The sequence below is a fragment of the Clinocottus analis genome, unplaced genomic scaffold, assembly GCF_023055335.1.
Source record: "Clinocottus analis isolate CAN_PGR_092001 unplaced genomic scaffold, fCliAna1.0.p SCAF_16, whole genome shotgun sequence".
Taxonomy (NCBI): domain Eukaryota; kingdom Metazoa; phylum Chordata; class Actinopteri; order Perciformes; family Cottidae; genus Clinocottus; species Clinocottus analis.
This window is the reverse complement of record NW_027175887.1, coordinates 17,589,201-17,604,148: the sequence shown is the minus strand read 5'-3', so window position 1 is coordinate 17,604,148 and position 14,948 is coordinate 17,589,201. Positions and strand designations below refer to the sequence as shown.

The window sequence follows — 14,948 nt, the reverse complement described above, 5'->3', positions numbered from 1 at the left end:
TTATTGATCCGCTCGAGGAGCAAGTTTCACAAACTTCTGGCACATTTTAAAATTAAAAAAAAAATCCCCCCGAGCGCCTCGAGGGAGCTGAAGCATGTTTGTGTTTTAATTCTCAGATATTAATCTGCACCTTTTTCCTCGCAGGTCGATGTCGTTCTCTCGCGCAGCTCCACCAGCGCCGGACAGGTGGGAGACAGATGGCGCCGCGTTGGCGGCCATTCAAGAAAAAAAAAGAAACTTTCCTTCCTCTCTGGACACTGACGAGTGCGATGGTGAACGGAGGAAGAGCGGCTTCGCTGGAGAGTCCAGAGAGGGACGAGAAGTCCAGTTGTTGGAGTATAAACGGACAGATTTCTAGAAGCAGCAGCAGCGCTAGCTTGCTACAGCGGGGAGCTAGCAGCAGCGCTAGCTAGCAGCAGCGCTAGTTGCTAACTGAAGGAAGCCGTCGTGTTTCCTGTTTGTTTCCTGTAGTCGGTGAATATTCGTGCTCGTTCATAACTGAAGATGAAGAACTGGAGAGCAGCTCTGTCTCGGCCGCCGGTGACTTTGAAATGTTTTCAGATGTTTTCCACGTACTCTGCAAAAAGATGAAAAAAAATAAAATAGATTTAAAGTGAGTTATAGTGGAGAGGAGTCAGGAGGGCGAGCGAGGAGAGAAAGACCTGTGAGACACGAAGGCTCACAGAGGGCAGAGTGCACACACACACGCAAACACAAACACACACACACACACACACGCACACTTTGTTAGTAAATTCTTGCCAAACGGGCTGCAGACGGAGAAACTTTGAGCAGGTGGAGCGGTGAAGGTCAGAGAGGAGAGAGTGAACACACGCATAGAGGAATGAGCACACACACACACAGTTTCTGCTTCCTCTGTGGTTTCCTCTTCCTGTAAAGCCGTCCTCGTCCCTCTTCCTCGTCCCTCTTCCTCGATCATTTGTTTATGATCTGCATGAAGCTCCTTTTGTTCTGAACGTAGAGCACAAGGCGCTCTCGTTGAAGTTCACTCGTCTGGTTTCTTCTTCGTTCCCCCGGAGAAAAAGAGTCCGTCCACGTGTTCATGACAAGTGAAAAGTGAGGAAAGTGAAGTCCAATGAAAGAATGAAACGATTCCATCTCTTCATTCCTACCAGAACACATCAGAGATTTGTTCATTTCCATGTAAATTGTCTCTTTTAAATCATTTATAATCGAAGCAGTTTCCCCAAATCACACACTTTGCTCCTGATTCCCTTCATCATTTTTTGCCATAATCTTTCCACCTGCGGTGACCTTTCAGCCGGAGGTCGTTGATCTTTTCCTAAACTCGACTGAGTCTCCCACAAAGACGGAACTTTATTTTGAAAACACCGCGAGCACGAAACCAGCAGAAACTGACACAATGTTGCTGGACTTTCGTTAAAAAAACATAAACAATGAGGAACAATTCTCTTTTTTTAAAACATAAACTTAATTATCTGCTGCGACGTTTATTAACTTCATTTAAAGTGCTGCGATACTGTAACCCTTGTGAGAAAATACATGGTTAAAAAAATAAAGTAAGTGTTAAATTTAAGTACTTACGTAACTCTGTGAACTTCCTGCCGCGACGTAACGTTTCACTAAAGTCGTGATGAGTTCCTTTAACTTAAAGTAACTAACAAACACATCCACGTCACCGTGAGAATCTAACAAAGTAATCCATGTCCTCGTAAACCTCCTATTTCCACCTGTAAAGTCACAAAATGGCCGCAGCTTCTCTTCCCACCCGGGTGTTTCTGCTTCCGGGTCGTAGGTCACCAGCAGAAGCTCCTGAAGATTTAAAGCCGCAGTACGCAAAAAAAATCCAACAATGTTTTCCCATAGAACAAAGGTACTTTTCTATTTTCTGTCTTTGTCAACTGGAAGTAAACTTTTAAAGTAAAGGTAGACGTTGCATCCATCACACAGGTGTGTTTATTTTGTTGTAGTTGTGGGTTTACAACTGTCTGCAGTTTCAAAATGAACTTTTAAAGATGCAAAAAGCTCCGATTGGCTTCTGAAAATATCCTGATGTCTGATGGTTTGTTCGCCGCCTGCGTCGCGGCAGATTGATGCGGTCGTTCCTCTCGGCGCCGTCGCTCCGCCGCATTCGGCCTCGCGACCGCAATCGATATCGAAAATGATCCCGGAGTCGGCCATCTGTAAACGTCTGCCGGCGGAGAGAAATCCATCGGAGGGTACGAGGACGAGTCGATAGCTTGTTGCCAGACGGCGAGGCTCATTAACGGCGGAGCGGGGAAACAACCGGTGGATCCGGTCGATCTGACGGATGGCGTCTGGCAGAGAGAGAGAGAGAGAGCAGGAGATGCTTTACGGCGGCGCTACTGTAACTACAGCGCCGACCCCGGAGACGCCCGGAGACGTGGTTTATGCTGCCGGCACACGACCGCTGATTGATATCCGGTGAAGCGGCTGCTTGTTGGTTCGCTCGCCGCTTTATTTGTCCACGGAGGGTTTGCTGAGCGTGAAGGGGATGCTCTTTTTTCACCTCTTCTCATCAGCTGATCAGATCTCTTTCTAAACGGGAGAGGGAGAGAGAGAGAGAGAGAGAGAGAGAGAGAGAGAGAGAGAGAGAGAGAAGGGCACTTTGGCCAATCACAGACAGATGTTAAGGTCATTCAAAGCGACTCAAAGGGCACTTATTTTGACAAAAGGGGCAAGGGTGGCGTTTGGGCCACTAAACGCGAAGTAGGGGCATTTAAATAAACTGCATCTTGGCCGTCACCATGTTGGCCGTCTACATTTTTGGCCGTCGCCATCTTGGCCTTCACCATGTTGGCTTTCGCCATCTTGGCCTTCACCATCTTTGCCGTCGCCATCTTGGCCTTCGCTATGTTGGCCGTCGCCATCTTTGCTGTCGCCATCTTTGCCGTCGCCATCTTGGCCTTCGCCATGTTGGCCGTCGCCATCTTTGCTGTCGCCATCTTGGCCGTTACCATCTTGGCCGTCACCATGTTGGCCATCGTCATCTTGGCTTTCACCATCTTTGAAGTCTTGGGTTTGTTGGTTTGACAGTCACCATCTTGGCCGTCGCCATCTTGGCCGTCGCCACCTTGGCCGTCGCCACCTTGGCCGATGCCACCTTGGCCGTCGCCATCTTGGCCGTCGCCATCTTGGCCGTCGCCATCTTGGCCGTCACCATGTTGGCCGTCACCATGTTGGCCGTCACCATGTTGGCCATCGTCATCTTGGCTTTCACCATCTTTGAAGTCTCGGGTTTGTTGGTTTGATGGTCACCATCTTTGCCGTCGCCACTGTGGCCGTCGCCATGTTGGCCTTCGCCATGTTGGCAGTCGCCATCTTGATTGTCGCCATCTTTGAAGTCTGGGGTTTGTCGGTTTGACGGTCACCATCTTGGCCTGTCGCCACCGTGGCCGTCGCCATCTTGACTTAATGAAGAACTAAACCCACCAGCAGCCACATAGCAGCGCGCCTGCAGCAGCAGTTGTTGGTGGAAAAGTCGTAGAAGACGTCGTGCTTCTCATTTTACTTCCGAGTGAAGTGCAACCTTTCATGTCGGCGCAGCCCTCGGCATCATTTCACAGACGGAGGAAGTTTCTCTTCAGTTAATTGCTTGATGGATTCAGTGAAGTCAGTCTGTAAAGCCATTCCTTTCATAAAGATAACGGACAGGGGCGTTAAATGGACCAACACGTTGACATTGTCGTTTCTCCGGGGGAACGTTAAGCTTTTATTGATCGTGCCGTGATTACTCACGGCCTCAGACAAACAGTCAACCATATATTTATTTAATTTTTTTTACAAATGAACTCCGGGCCGATAAGAAACATGAATTCTTCTCTCCTCAACCTTGGCGCCGTCTCATTACCAGAAAGGGGAATAAGCTCTCCAAAAAAAGAATTATCCGGCCTTCATGTCCCTCTCGTCTCGTGTCGGGGAAATGAGATGTAGGAGGAGGAAGAGGAGGAGGAGGAGGAGGACCCCATTAAAAGCACTCCCATTGCCCTTGCTCCAGCCACAAGCAAAGACATGCAACGCAGGAGGGATTAACACACATGATGAGAGGGGGCGTGGCTCTCTTCAAGGTCGAGACCAGGTGACTTCAGAGGTGGGTGACATTGATGAGCTCATGTCCAGTTTTTCATTAAGAGACAATCTTCTCCTTCCTGGTCGGCCCTGACTGGAGTGCACGGACAGTAGATCATGTAGCATGTAGATCATGTAGCATGTAGATCATGCAGCATGTAGATCATGTAGCATGTAGATCATGTAGCATGTAGATTATGTAGCATGTAGATCTGGGTTTTACCTCCAGAGCTCCAGAAACACGTCACACGTTGGGCTTAAAAACCGCTCCGACAGAGTGACTACGCCACTTTTTAAAAACATTATTGTGTCTTTGTGAGTCTGTAAAGTTCTCGTAGTGTGTTTCAGGCTTCAAGGCAGCCTGGATCCTGTTTTGGGATGTTTTTGGGTCTGAAAGCTGCGCTTTAAGCTCGCTGTAGTGACGCTACGTATCGTGCACAAAGCAGCTGCACATGTTTTGTGACCTGACGTCTGCGTCTGGCTTTTCATAAATAAAGATGAAAGCAAATAATTTCTTACAAAGCGGACGATTTTGTTTTTAAATGATGGAAATAAAAGAGGGAAATACAAAGTGAGGAGGAGGAGTAGTGAGGAAGAAGAAGGTCGTACAATCATTTGTGTTTCCAAATGGTCTCGAGCCGCTGCCTTCTCTCCTAATTGAACAAACGGCATCTTAATTAATTAAGAATGAACACTCATCGAGGTCACTGGGGTCGACTCCCCACCAGAAAGAGAAAGGAGGCCTCGTTGTGTATTCATCATTGTGTGTTTATTAATAATGTGAGTCAGCTGCACGCGCTCAGAGAGGCAGACTTCTGAAAAGTAGAATAATTGAAAAGTACTTCTTTTCATTTAAAAAAAAAATCACAGCTTCTCTCCCGTCTGAAGAAGTTCCGTCCGTTTTAATGGCGTGTTGTCGCCGCGTGGCGAGGAGCGCGTGAACAGCGGGTCACGGGTTTGAACGCCCGGACCAGATGGTCAGAGTGCTGCCGGAGAAAGTGACTGATTAAAGCCTCAATGTGTGTGTGTGTGTGTGTGTGTGTGTGATAATCAAGGGCACACGTGTTTCATATTTGCGGTGGAGTTAGGAAGCTAGCTTGCTAGTGGTGGAGTTAGGAAGCTAGCTTGCTAGTGGTGGAGTTAGGAAGCTAGCTTGCTAGTGGTGGAGTTAGGAAGCTAGCTTGCTAGTGGTGGTGTTAGGGAGCTAGCTTGCTAGTGGTGAAGTTAGAAAGCTAGCTTGCTTAGAAAGCTGCAGCAGCAGTAGCGGGGAGCTAGCAGCAGCGCTAGCAAAAAGCAGCTGTCAATCGAGTCCCCATCTGTTGGGTCCTCTGGTTCCCTCACAGACCCTCACATGTGGCACCGCCATCTTTTTTTTGCCAGTTCAGAGGAAGGTCCCGACTTATCTGCAGGCCTTTTTGGATAATGCACGATTGGAAAGCGGCCTCCATCGCGGCCGACAATCTGCTTCACGCCGTAATGCTGGGGCCCTGAGGACCGGGAGGACTGACTGGATCCAGCAGACCGGACCCCTCCCCCCCGGACCCACTGGGGCGGGGGGGGGGTCCACAGCCTGTCCACCCTCGGATTACGGAGCCGCCATTAAAAACGGCTTCATTTCACTCCGGCTGGGCGGGACACGAGCACATTCATGATTGACGGCAACGAAACGGAAGAACGGCGTTCACGTTGATCGATAGACGACGCAGCAGATGTTTAAATTATTTCACTTTTGATTCAAATTCATGCATCAGGATTGTGTGTTTTTCTGCTTGTTCATGTTCAAGTTCATGCGTTCATGTTTTAATACACCGGTCTCTTCAATGGTGGAGCTTACACTGTCGGTATATTACTTTCTCTTCGTCAGCCATTAACACACACACACACCCGCAGAGTTGAGGTTGACATATTTATTGGTAAGATTTAGAATAATTCATGCACAAAATCATAGAAAAATGAATCAATAAATGGCTTTGCAACAAGCACACATCAAATAGAAGCACTTCCATGTTGCCGTGTCAGAGACGCTCTGCGCTGCTTTGAGAAATGCTCACATTCAGATTGGATTATTGATCCTTCCCCGTCTAGATATTGGTTCAATCCATAACGGCGTGCCGTACCGCATTAATTCATATTTCCATTAGCCTTATCATAACCCCCACAATCAATGAAGGGACCCATAACTCAGGTGACGTGAGTATGAAAAGTGAAAGCAACACACGACTTTCACCCAGGAGGCCGCTGTGACTATTTCACTGTGTGAGCAAAAAGTCGAGATTTTCCTAAATATGACACTTCAAAAGTGCAATTAAAACTGTAAGTAAGTAAGAAAGATTATTCTTAATGAGATTATTTATTCTTGCAAGTCCCAAAATGGTCACACTTTAAAGAAAATTACCTTTTTTTCCAGAGTAAAGTCGTCTCTGACGATGTTGAAGCGGATTCAAGTCGGTCTGAGTTTGACTGACAGCTGCTGGCTCGTTGGATCTTGATTGCATCACGTTGTTGCGCAACCAAGGTTCTGCTCGTCAGGCGTCTTTTTAAAGGCGACACGTTCGACTCCTCTGCCTCGCCGTCGCCGCCTTTTTGTATCTGAGGTTTAAAGTTAGCGAGGTAAAAAGTTGAACATCTTCTTCGTGTGCCGTTTCCGTTATTTCGTCCACCCCCCCACTGCGGTTTGGCGCGTTTTCCGTCCTCAGAGCTGTCAACATCACGCTGCAGTGAAAAGGGGAGTTCAAGGATTTATCAAACAAACAGCAGGCGGCGGTCTCTGCCGAGACTCAGCTGGTCAGCCGAGTCCACGCATCCTGTGTGTGTGTGTGTGTTTGTGTGTGTGTGTGTGCACGTGTGTGTGTGTGTGTGTGTGTGTGTGTGTCTGGCTCTTGTCCAACTCCAGGTGGTTTGATTAAACACATCACTAACACATTGTCTGCGGGTTAAGCAGAGGGGTCTGGGAGACGGAGTGAAGGGCAAAGCCGACACACGGCGGAGGATCCGCGCCTCAGCGGAAGCTAATCAATGAAGAGTCGAGAACCGATGGCGGGAATCCCAACGGGACATGATTGGAAACTTTAAGGCAGCAAAATAAGTTTTGAAGTTGAACCATGTGTTTATACGGTGAGTTGTGTAAAAAAAAAGAAGAAAAAAGTTGACTTATTTGGTACAAAACTTCAAAAGTTGGTGGTTAGAATGCAGCTTTAACACATGAAGCATAGACTTCTATACAGCCAGAGGAGTCGCCCCCTGGTGGTCAGGAGAGAGAATGTAGCTTTAGCACATGAAGCATAGACTTCTATACAACCAGAGGAGTCGCCCCCTGGTGGTCAGGAGAGAGAATGTAGCTTTAGCACATGAAGCATAGACTTCTATACAGCCAGAGGAGTCGCCCCCTGGTGGTCAGGAGAGAGATTGCAGCTTTAACACATGAAGCATAGACTTCTATACAACCAGAGGAGTCGCCCCCTGGTGGTCAGGAGAGAGAATGCAGCTTTAACACATGAAGCATAGACTTCTATACAACCAGAGGAGTCACCCCCCTGTTTTGTATTGTTACACATGGGTATGTATTTCATATGCAAGCGCCTTTAAAAGGTGAATTTAAGAAATTATGTAAAAAAGAAAAAGGCCTAAGACTGAAGGTTTAACACATGAGGCTTACACTTCTATACAACCATGATGGTTTGGGTTCTGGACCTCCAGTGTGCTCTGAGCCGATCCTAAAGTAATGACGGGTCGTCATGTTGCTCATGCACAACAACATTGGGTTTGTTTTTCAGCCAATTAGAACGCTGCAAAACCAGTCACGAGGTGAGAAGGAGCTGTTCATTTAACGGATGATGGATGACTTCTTCACAAAAAACAAAAAAAAACAGAAATGTTTTAGCCGAGGCTTGTCGCGAACAATCCGAGAGCAGATCCGCATCAGCGACCCGGCCGCGTACCTCTGACTTCACCTCGATGCGTTTCAATACGCCGAGTGAATCAAGAGTGAAATCATATTCATAAACCCTGACTCTCCATGTATAATCTCGTCCAGTATTCATGTGGTCAAATTGGGGAATGAATTGTCTCGTCTCCGTCTCACCGACCTCCCGTGAATTCATACATAGAGGAACAAATTCGTGGCGTCACAGAGCACACAGGTCTCAGAGTTAGTCTTTAATTATGGTGTGAAATGAATGAGGTCTGGTCAGTGAGCATATAGGAAGAGTTTGTTCATCTACAGAGATGTTTTACTTTGTCGGCGTCCGGTAATGAGTTTATTCCACCGGGACTCACTTCTCACACTTATTAAGTGCTCAAGGCGTTAATCCCTCCCGCGTTTCTATATGATTCTGGGCTGCAGAGGAGAGCGATAGGGCTCAGAGAGCATGCTGGGAAGCCGCTACGCAGAGCATTTAACCCAGCGTCACCTTCACATGATGAGAAACGCTGCCAGCTTTGTCCTTGGAACGGAGGAGATGGACAGTTACAAAGCAAACGTCTTTTCAAGGGGAAAATATTTAATCTTTTCTTTGTTCAAAACACAATCAAAGAAAGCAGTCTTTTCAAAATAAACTTCCCTCTTCACGGGAAACAACTCGGTTGTGTTTTGTCAACTATACTGGTTAAGTAGGTTGAGGACGTTTTGGGTTAAAATAACCATGAAAAGTGTGAATGAACAGCTGTTTTTCTGGCTGAAATATTGCTGTTTGTTGTCACGTTGCTGCAGTCTGTTGGCCTGAAGTGAATCACAAAGTTATAGCTATTTCATCTTTAGTTAATTCATCTTTAGTTAATTCATCTTTAGCCATTTCATCTTTCGCTATTTCATCTTTCGCTATTTCATCTTTCGCTATTTCATCTTTAGCTATTTCATCTTTAGCTATTTTATTTTTAGCTATTTTATTTTTAGCTAATTCATCTTTCGCTATTTCATCTTTCGCTATTTCATCTTTAGCTATTTTATTTTTTAGCTATTTCATCTTTAGCTATTTAAAAAAAAAAAATCTTTAACGGCCTCATTATCAATGTTTTCTACTGACTCCTGAAGCTGTTAGTAGTCGTGATCTACAAATAAAGTGCTTCTTTCTTAGTTTTTGGACCCTCATCTTTGAAGTGCGTTGTCTCTTTTTGCACCTTAAGAGGACATTTTGGCCCCTTTTTTTTGAAGGGACCACATCTCAACAGGAGTTTCCCCCCAAATAAAGCTTAAATACAATTATTAACAACAGAAATATTGAAAGTGTCCCGTCTGACAAAGTACCGCGAGACTTTTTTAATGGATAAAAAAACGATTGATTAATTTGTGAACCCCATAATTTAACCTTCATAGTGGCTGCAGCAGAGGCCCGTTCTGCATTTTCAGGATCTATTACCGCGGCGGCCGACGTGGAATAAATAAGTATTTAAGGTTTAATCGTTTTATTTTCCCTGAAGAGCCCGAGAGCCGCGGTCCTCAGGACGCAGTCGAGCGCCGCGGCAGCACGAGTGTGTGGCCGTGGATATTTGGGACATCGCAAATAGCCGGTGATATTTTATCCGGCATGTGCAGAATCATTTATCATCCCCACTGCAATCAACCCCCCCTCCCTCCCCCTCCTCCCCCATCAGGTCTGCAGGTCTCAGGGAGGAGAGCAGAATACATAAAAGCCTCTTCGCTGCACCATCACGTCTCTGTTTGTCTCTCGGACGACCTGAAAGCAGACGAGAGTCCGTACGGCACGAGCCGCACGAACCACCGGGCTCAACACTGCTGGGTTTAGTGGTTTTTGTCCTCATCTTGAACACCATAGACCCACAACCCATATGCTAATAAGGCACCTTTTTGGAAAGATTAGGACCTAAAGAATCAGAATCTGTAACACAAATCACAATAGAATGAAGTGTTGGGCTGTTAGGAAGGAGGCTCAACCCAAAAACTGTGTCGTTCTGATCAAAAATGGAAAAATTACTGATTTTATCATTGACTCTTTAAAGGCACTTGCATATGAGGTATATATATATATATATATATATATATATATATATATATATATATATATATATATATATAGCGCCGTGTCAAATGGACTTTGTGATGATGAAAATATTGAAAATATATCACAGGCCTAATGCTTATGCTAAGCTAATTCAGCTAGCGGAGGTTGAACGAAAGGTCGTGGGTTTCTTAACGCCCCCTCTGGGGAATTTTCGCGATTTTACATAATTTCTAAAATTCAGCTTTTAAAGTTACTTGCCGATGAGATACACACTCATGTGTTGCATCAAAAATTGCAGAACAATCTCAGCTCAACATTGATCCAAGGTACACGTGTAAAGTGATAATATGACGTTTAGCTGCTGCGTCGTGCGTCGCATGCAGCATTAGCACATCCACGGTCGCGCGGTGTTGCTCCGTCACCTCCTGGAGGTGCGACCCCGGCGCTGTGGGAGGAGACTCGCTCCTGCAGCTTTTGGAAACTGCGTCGTTTCTCGCCAAAAGTTTTTCATATTCCTTCATAATTTGAGCGAATGCAACGGCCCTCACTGTCCACACCGGTGTTTTATGTCTCTCAGCTTCTGCAGGCTGCCGTGTGAGATCGATGCTCGGAGGTTTCTCGCGCTATAAATTGTGATTGCACGTCTTGTTGTGGCTGAGCTATTTCATTTTTTGTTGTTGTTTGGCAGGGGGTCGTGCATTACGCTGCTTTCATGCCGATCGTTTGCGCGGTGATGAATCGATCGTCTGTCGTTGTGTTTTTGCTCGTTTCTCAGCTCCCGAAGCCGAGGATGACGTCGCATCCTGGCCTTAACGAGCCAGGTGAGCTCAAATAATCTTTTTCTATAATATTCACTGTCTCCATTCTTCCCAGAATCGATTCTTCCGCGTACACTGTGACCGTCGATGACCCAGTTCAGCGGCGGAGAATACCTCGCTGCTCGCGCTGACCTCCTCCTCCTCGGAATATTTATAGAGTCCCAATTCCATATTTTACTTTGGAGGTTTTTCAGTACGGAGTTGAAAAAGTGATAAAATGAGGTAAAATGAAATCAGACTACTAATGTCTGACAATCCATGCCATGCACAGAGGAAATGGAGGTGCTATAGACGATATATATGTATATATATATATATATATATATATATATATAGCAGTAGCAGGTAAACAAGCTCCTGGAAGACCTTTAAAAACAAAAGGAGACATTTTTTAATCTTTCCAGTACAGATTTCCAGTGCCGTCAATTCTTAGTTTGTGAAATTTTGTCGTTGGGTTTTTTTGATCTGTGATCAATTATGATGAGTTTTACAAGCCGCATTGGCTTTGCATTGTTTTCTCCTCCAGTTTGTTGTCGTTGTTGTTTAGTAAACAGCCCTGAGGCGAAAGGTAACGACCCGTGTTAGCTACAGGGATTTCACATTAGCGTTGCCACATAGCTATGGTTCTGTATTTTTGGAACAATACCTATAGTTATACATAATAAAGTTTAATTTAATTGGTCGCAGCACATCATATGTCATAAAACAGCTTATCTGATTCAAACCATGGGGTGTTTTTTTGTGATTATAACATGCATAACTTAATAATCGTCTGCAGCCTATAGCCCCACATGGCTGCATATCAAGTGGATTGGTTGCTTCACTTCAATAGAGTCCGTTTCCTTCACTTTGCCGGAGCGCAGAGCCAAAGGTCTGGACGTCGACCCCGAGGACATAAACCGTGTTCACGCAGTCGTCCTCGCTGTGAAATAACAGATTGTGTGTCATTATGTGTCACTGTGCGACGTGAGAGCGTGTTTAACATATAGATTGAGATGACAGACGATTCCAAAAAGGCCCTTGAGATGACCTCGTTCTTTATTATTAAAGGGTAGCGTGACAATGGGGATACACGTGATACTTTTGGATGGTTTCCCCCCCAATTTTATTCTCTTTTTTTCCTCAGTGGTTGTGGACTTTGATTAGAAAACTCTCAAAAACGACATGAACGGTGGTTTCGATCACACAAATCATCCCAATAATTTATCTCTCAATTGAAACGTTCGGGGCGCCGAAATTATTTGACGACAAAAAAAAAAGATGAGAACAAAAAAAAAAAGATTAATGTCTCAAGTCTTGGTCAGATTGAGAGGCTACAGTATATTGTCTCCCATACATCTTCCACATAGCAACACAGCATTTAAAAATCCTTTAAATAAACAATCAACAGGTTAAATTCTTACGTATTAAATACTTTTCAACATTGCCTTTTTAATTTTTAGTATTTTTTTTTTTGGCTTACAAAGTCCCAGCAGTAATTTTTTGCTCGTCAGTGTTTCTTCTCCGTTGCCCTAAAGTCATTATTGCACTGGTGATTGAGAGTCAACGCTCTCAAATACACTATTGGTGTAGAGTTTATAATTTTTGCTTTAACCGGAGGCTGAAGGTGGAGGAACCCCCACCGCACCGCCACAGTTTGAGAGCCGGGTGGAGGTCCAGTGAGGACGGAGGGGGCTCAGACCTCGGACTCCAGGCTGGAGACCCGGCCCCAGGGCTTTGGCACATAGGGACTGTTGACTCTGCGCGCCACCAACACCTGCCTCCGCTCTCTGCTCCCGGACCCCGGGTCGTCCCTGGTCCCGGCGCCGTCGTAGGCCCCGAACATGTTGTTGTGGTAAACCACCTGCTGCCGGTCGCCCGGGCGCGGCAGCCCGGCCGCGTTGTCCACGCCGCAGTGGCTGCTGGCGCAGGGGAACAAGCGGCACATGTCCTTGGAGCTGCCGTAGAAGTGGGAGGGCCTCTGGGCCAGCGGCCCCACGTACACCGGCAGGTCCGTGTAGGAGTTCAGGTAGGCGGAGTAGTGTCTGTGCACCACCGTGGAGGAGGAGGAGCGGCGCAGGGCGGCGGCGTTCTGCAGGATGGCTTCCCTGTACGAGGGCAGCCGGGTGGAGTCGGAGTACTTGAGCTTCTGCTTGTACGGGTAGGAGCCCATGTGGGCCGGGTCCAAGTACGCGGGCTCGGCGGACAACGGGTAGCAGGACAGGTTGTGCCCCAGGCTGCCGTACAGCTTGCCGGGCTTCGGGTTGGCCACGACCACCCGGGGGAACAGGTCGGGCATGTCCGCGCGGCCGGAGGACGCGGAGCCGGAGGGCTTCGTTTCGTCCACCTGGTGGATCCTGTCGTTGCCCCACGTGGCCTTGAGGAACGAGGCGCGCCGGTTGAGCTTGTCCTTCCCCAGGAGCGGTACGTCGTCCATCTCGGGCTCCAGGTAGGACTTCATGCAGGAGTTGCAGCCCGCGGAGCCGCCGCCGCCCTGGTAGTGTCCCGGCGGCGCGGGGGCGTGGTTGTTCAGGAGGTGGTTGGCCCTCAGCTCGGCGAGGCAGGGTCGTGCTTCGTCGTAGTCGACCCTCACCCTGGGGTCCGTGGCGTCGAACACGTAGCTGTGGGAGCGCCGCCTCCGGCCGACGCAGTCAGGCGGGTAGCTGAACTTCCTCCTCAGCGGCGCCTTGTGCTCCACGTAGATGTCGGGCACCTGGAACTCCCTGTAAGAAACGAACGGGGACGTCGGGTGCCGGGCCGGGTTCTCCACATACAGCCTGCTGCCGTGGTGGGGGTTGGAGGCGGCGCCGGCGCCGGAGGGAACCGGGTCCCGCATGGCGATGTGAGGACTGCTGAGGCTGGAGATGGGCAGAGTCCTCTCCAAGAGGAGCTGCTGGCCGTTGCGGGCGGGCAGCGTGTAGCGCAGCGGCGCCGGCCGGGTCACCACGCGGGGCTTCTCCAGGAGCGGCTGGATGCCGCCGTCGCCGTAGTGGAGCGGGAAGGTGGGCGTCAGCGCCCTCTGGGGGAACGGCGAGTGGTTGTCCGAGATGCTGGAGATGTAGGGCAAGCGGCCGTGGGCCATGTCCGTGGTCGACACTCGCGGCGGCGGCAGGCCGACGCGAGTGTCGACCCCCCGCCGGCTCCAGCTCTCTATCGTCTTGGTGGCGTTGTCCAGAGAGTTCTCCACCCGGGCGGAGGACACCATGTCCTTGGCCGTCTTCAGCATCTTGAGCATGTTGGCTTGCGTGTAGTTGGCGGTGACGTCCGGACTCGGCATGCTGCCGCTGTGGTCCGTGTGCTCCACTCCGTTGAAGCAGCTGTAGATGCCCTGCAGGGAGACAAATGGGGGAAATTAGGATCTGGACCCCTGAAGCAGCTTTTCAGGGCGATTCTTTTTTTGGGCATCATTTTTAGTCTCTGTGGCCTTGGACATGAAAACGTTTTGCACCTCTGTGGAAAGCAGAACAATCGTGGCAAGAAGCAGAGAGAACTCGGGAGTCTTGTGTGTGCAGAATAACAGTTATAATGCCAAAAATGATGAAAACAGAAAGTTAAGTTTTTTGAAGACTTTGGAATCTATATATCCAACATTTCTACAATTTTAAAGTGTTACCAATGGAGCTTTATATGCACTCCATGTATTGAATCAGAGCCTCTCCTCTCGGAGCTCAACAGCCTTTCACAAAATCTCCGTCACGTGGTTGTTGCTCTCAGATTGTTGCTCTCAGATTGTTGCTCTCAGAGTCCGTCGCGGCTTCACAGGTTCACTTATCTGGTTTATTCGGGGCGATTGTTTAAAGAAAACATGCTTTTCAGCCCTGAGTGAGTCGCTGATGGTGCACTTGTTGCCGTTATTTGACTCTCAAAGCATCTGTCGGGAATACCTCATCTCAGCTACTGACGACTGTCGACACGCAGATGAAGGTTTCTTTTAATGGGGCAATTTAAATTCAATCTCTCAGGGATCACGGCCGGCAAAACATTTCAGCAGGTGATCCACGAAGTCCCTTTGTGCTTTCAACTCCTTGAGATTTTATTATCTTTTTTTTTATCGTCGCTGCCCTTGACCTACGACTTCCCATGTACTTATTTGACTTGCTGCATTGCCAATATGTCTAAACCC

At 47.8% G+C, this 14,948-nt stretch overlaps 1 protein-coding gene across 1 annotated transcript in view; it reads right to left on the bottom strand.

The window, feature by feature from the left end:
- Positions 1-11,796: 11,796 nt before the first annotated feature.
- grin2ca (glutamate receptor, ionotropic, N-methyl D-aspartate 2Ca) overlaps positions 11,797-14,948 on the bottom strand; it is a 57,629-nt gene continuing 54,477 nt past the window's right edge. Inside the window, exon 13 of the mRNA XM_068578222.1 lies at positions 11,797-14,153. Within this exon, the coding sequence (XP_068434323.1) occupies positions 12,522-14,153 (1,632 nt within the window). The 3' untranslated portion in view covers positions 11,797-12,521. The remainder of the gene's footprint in view (positions 14,154-14,948) is intronic.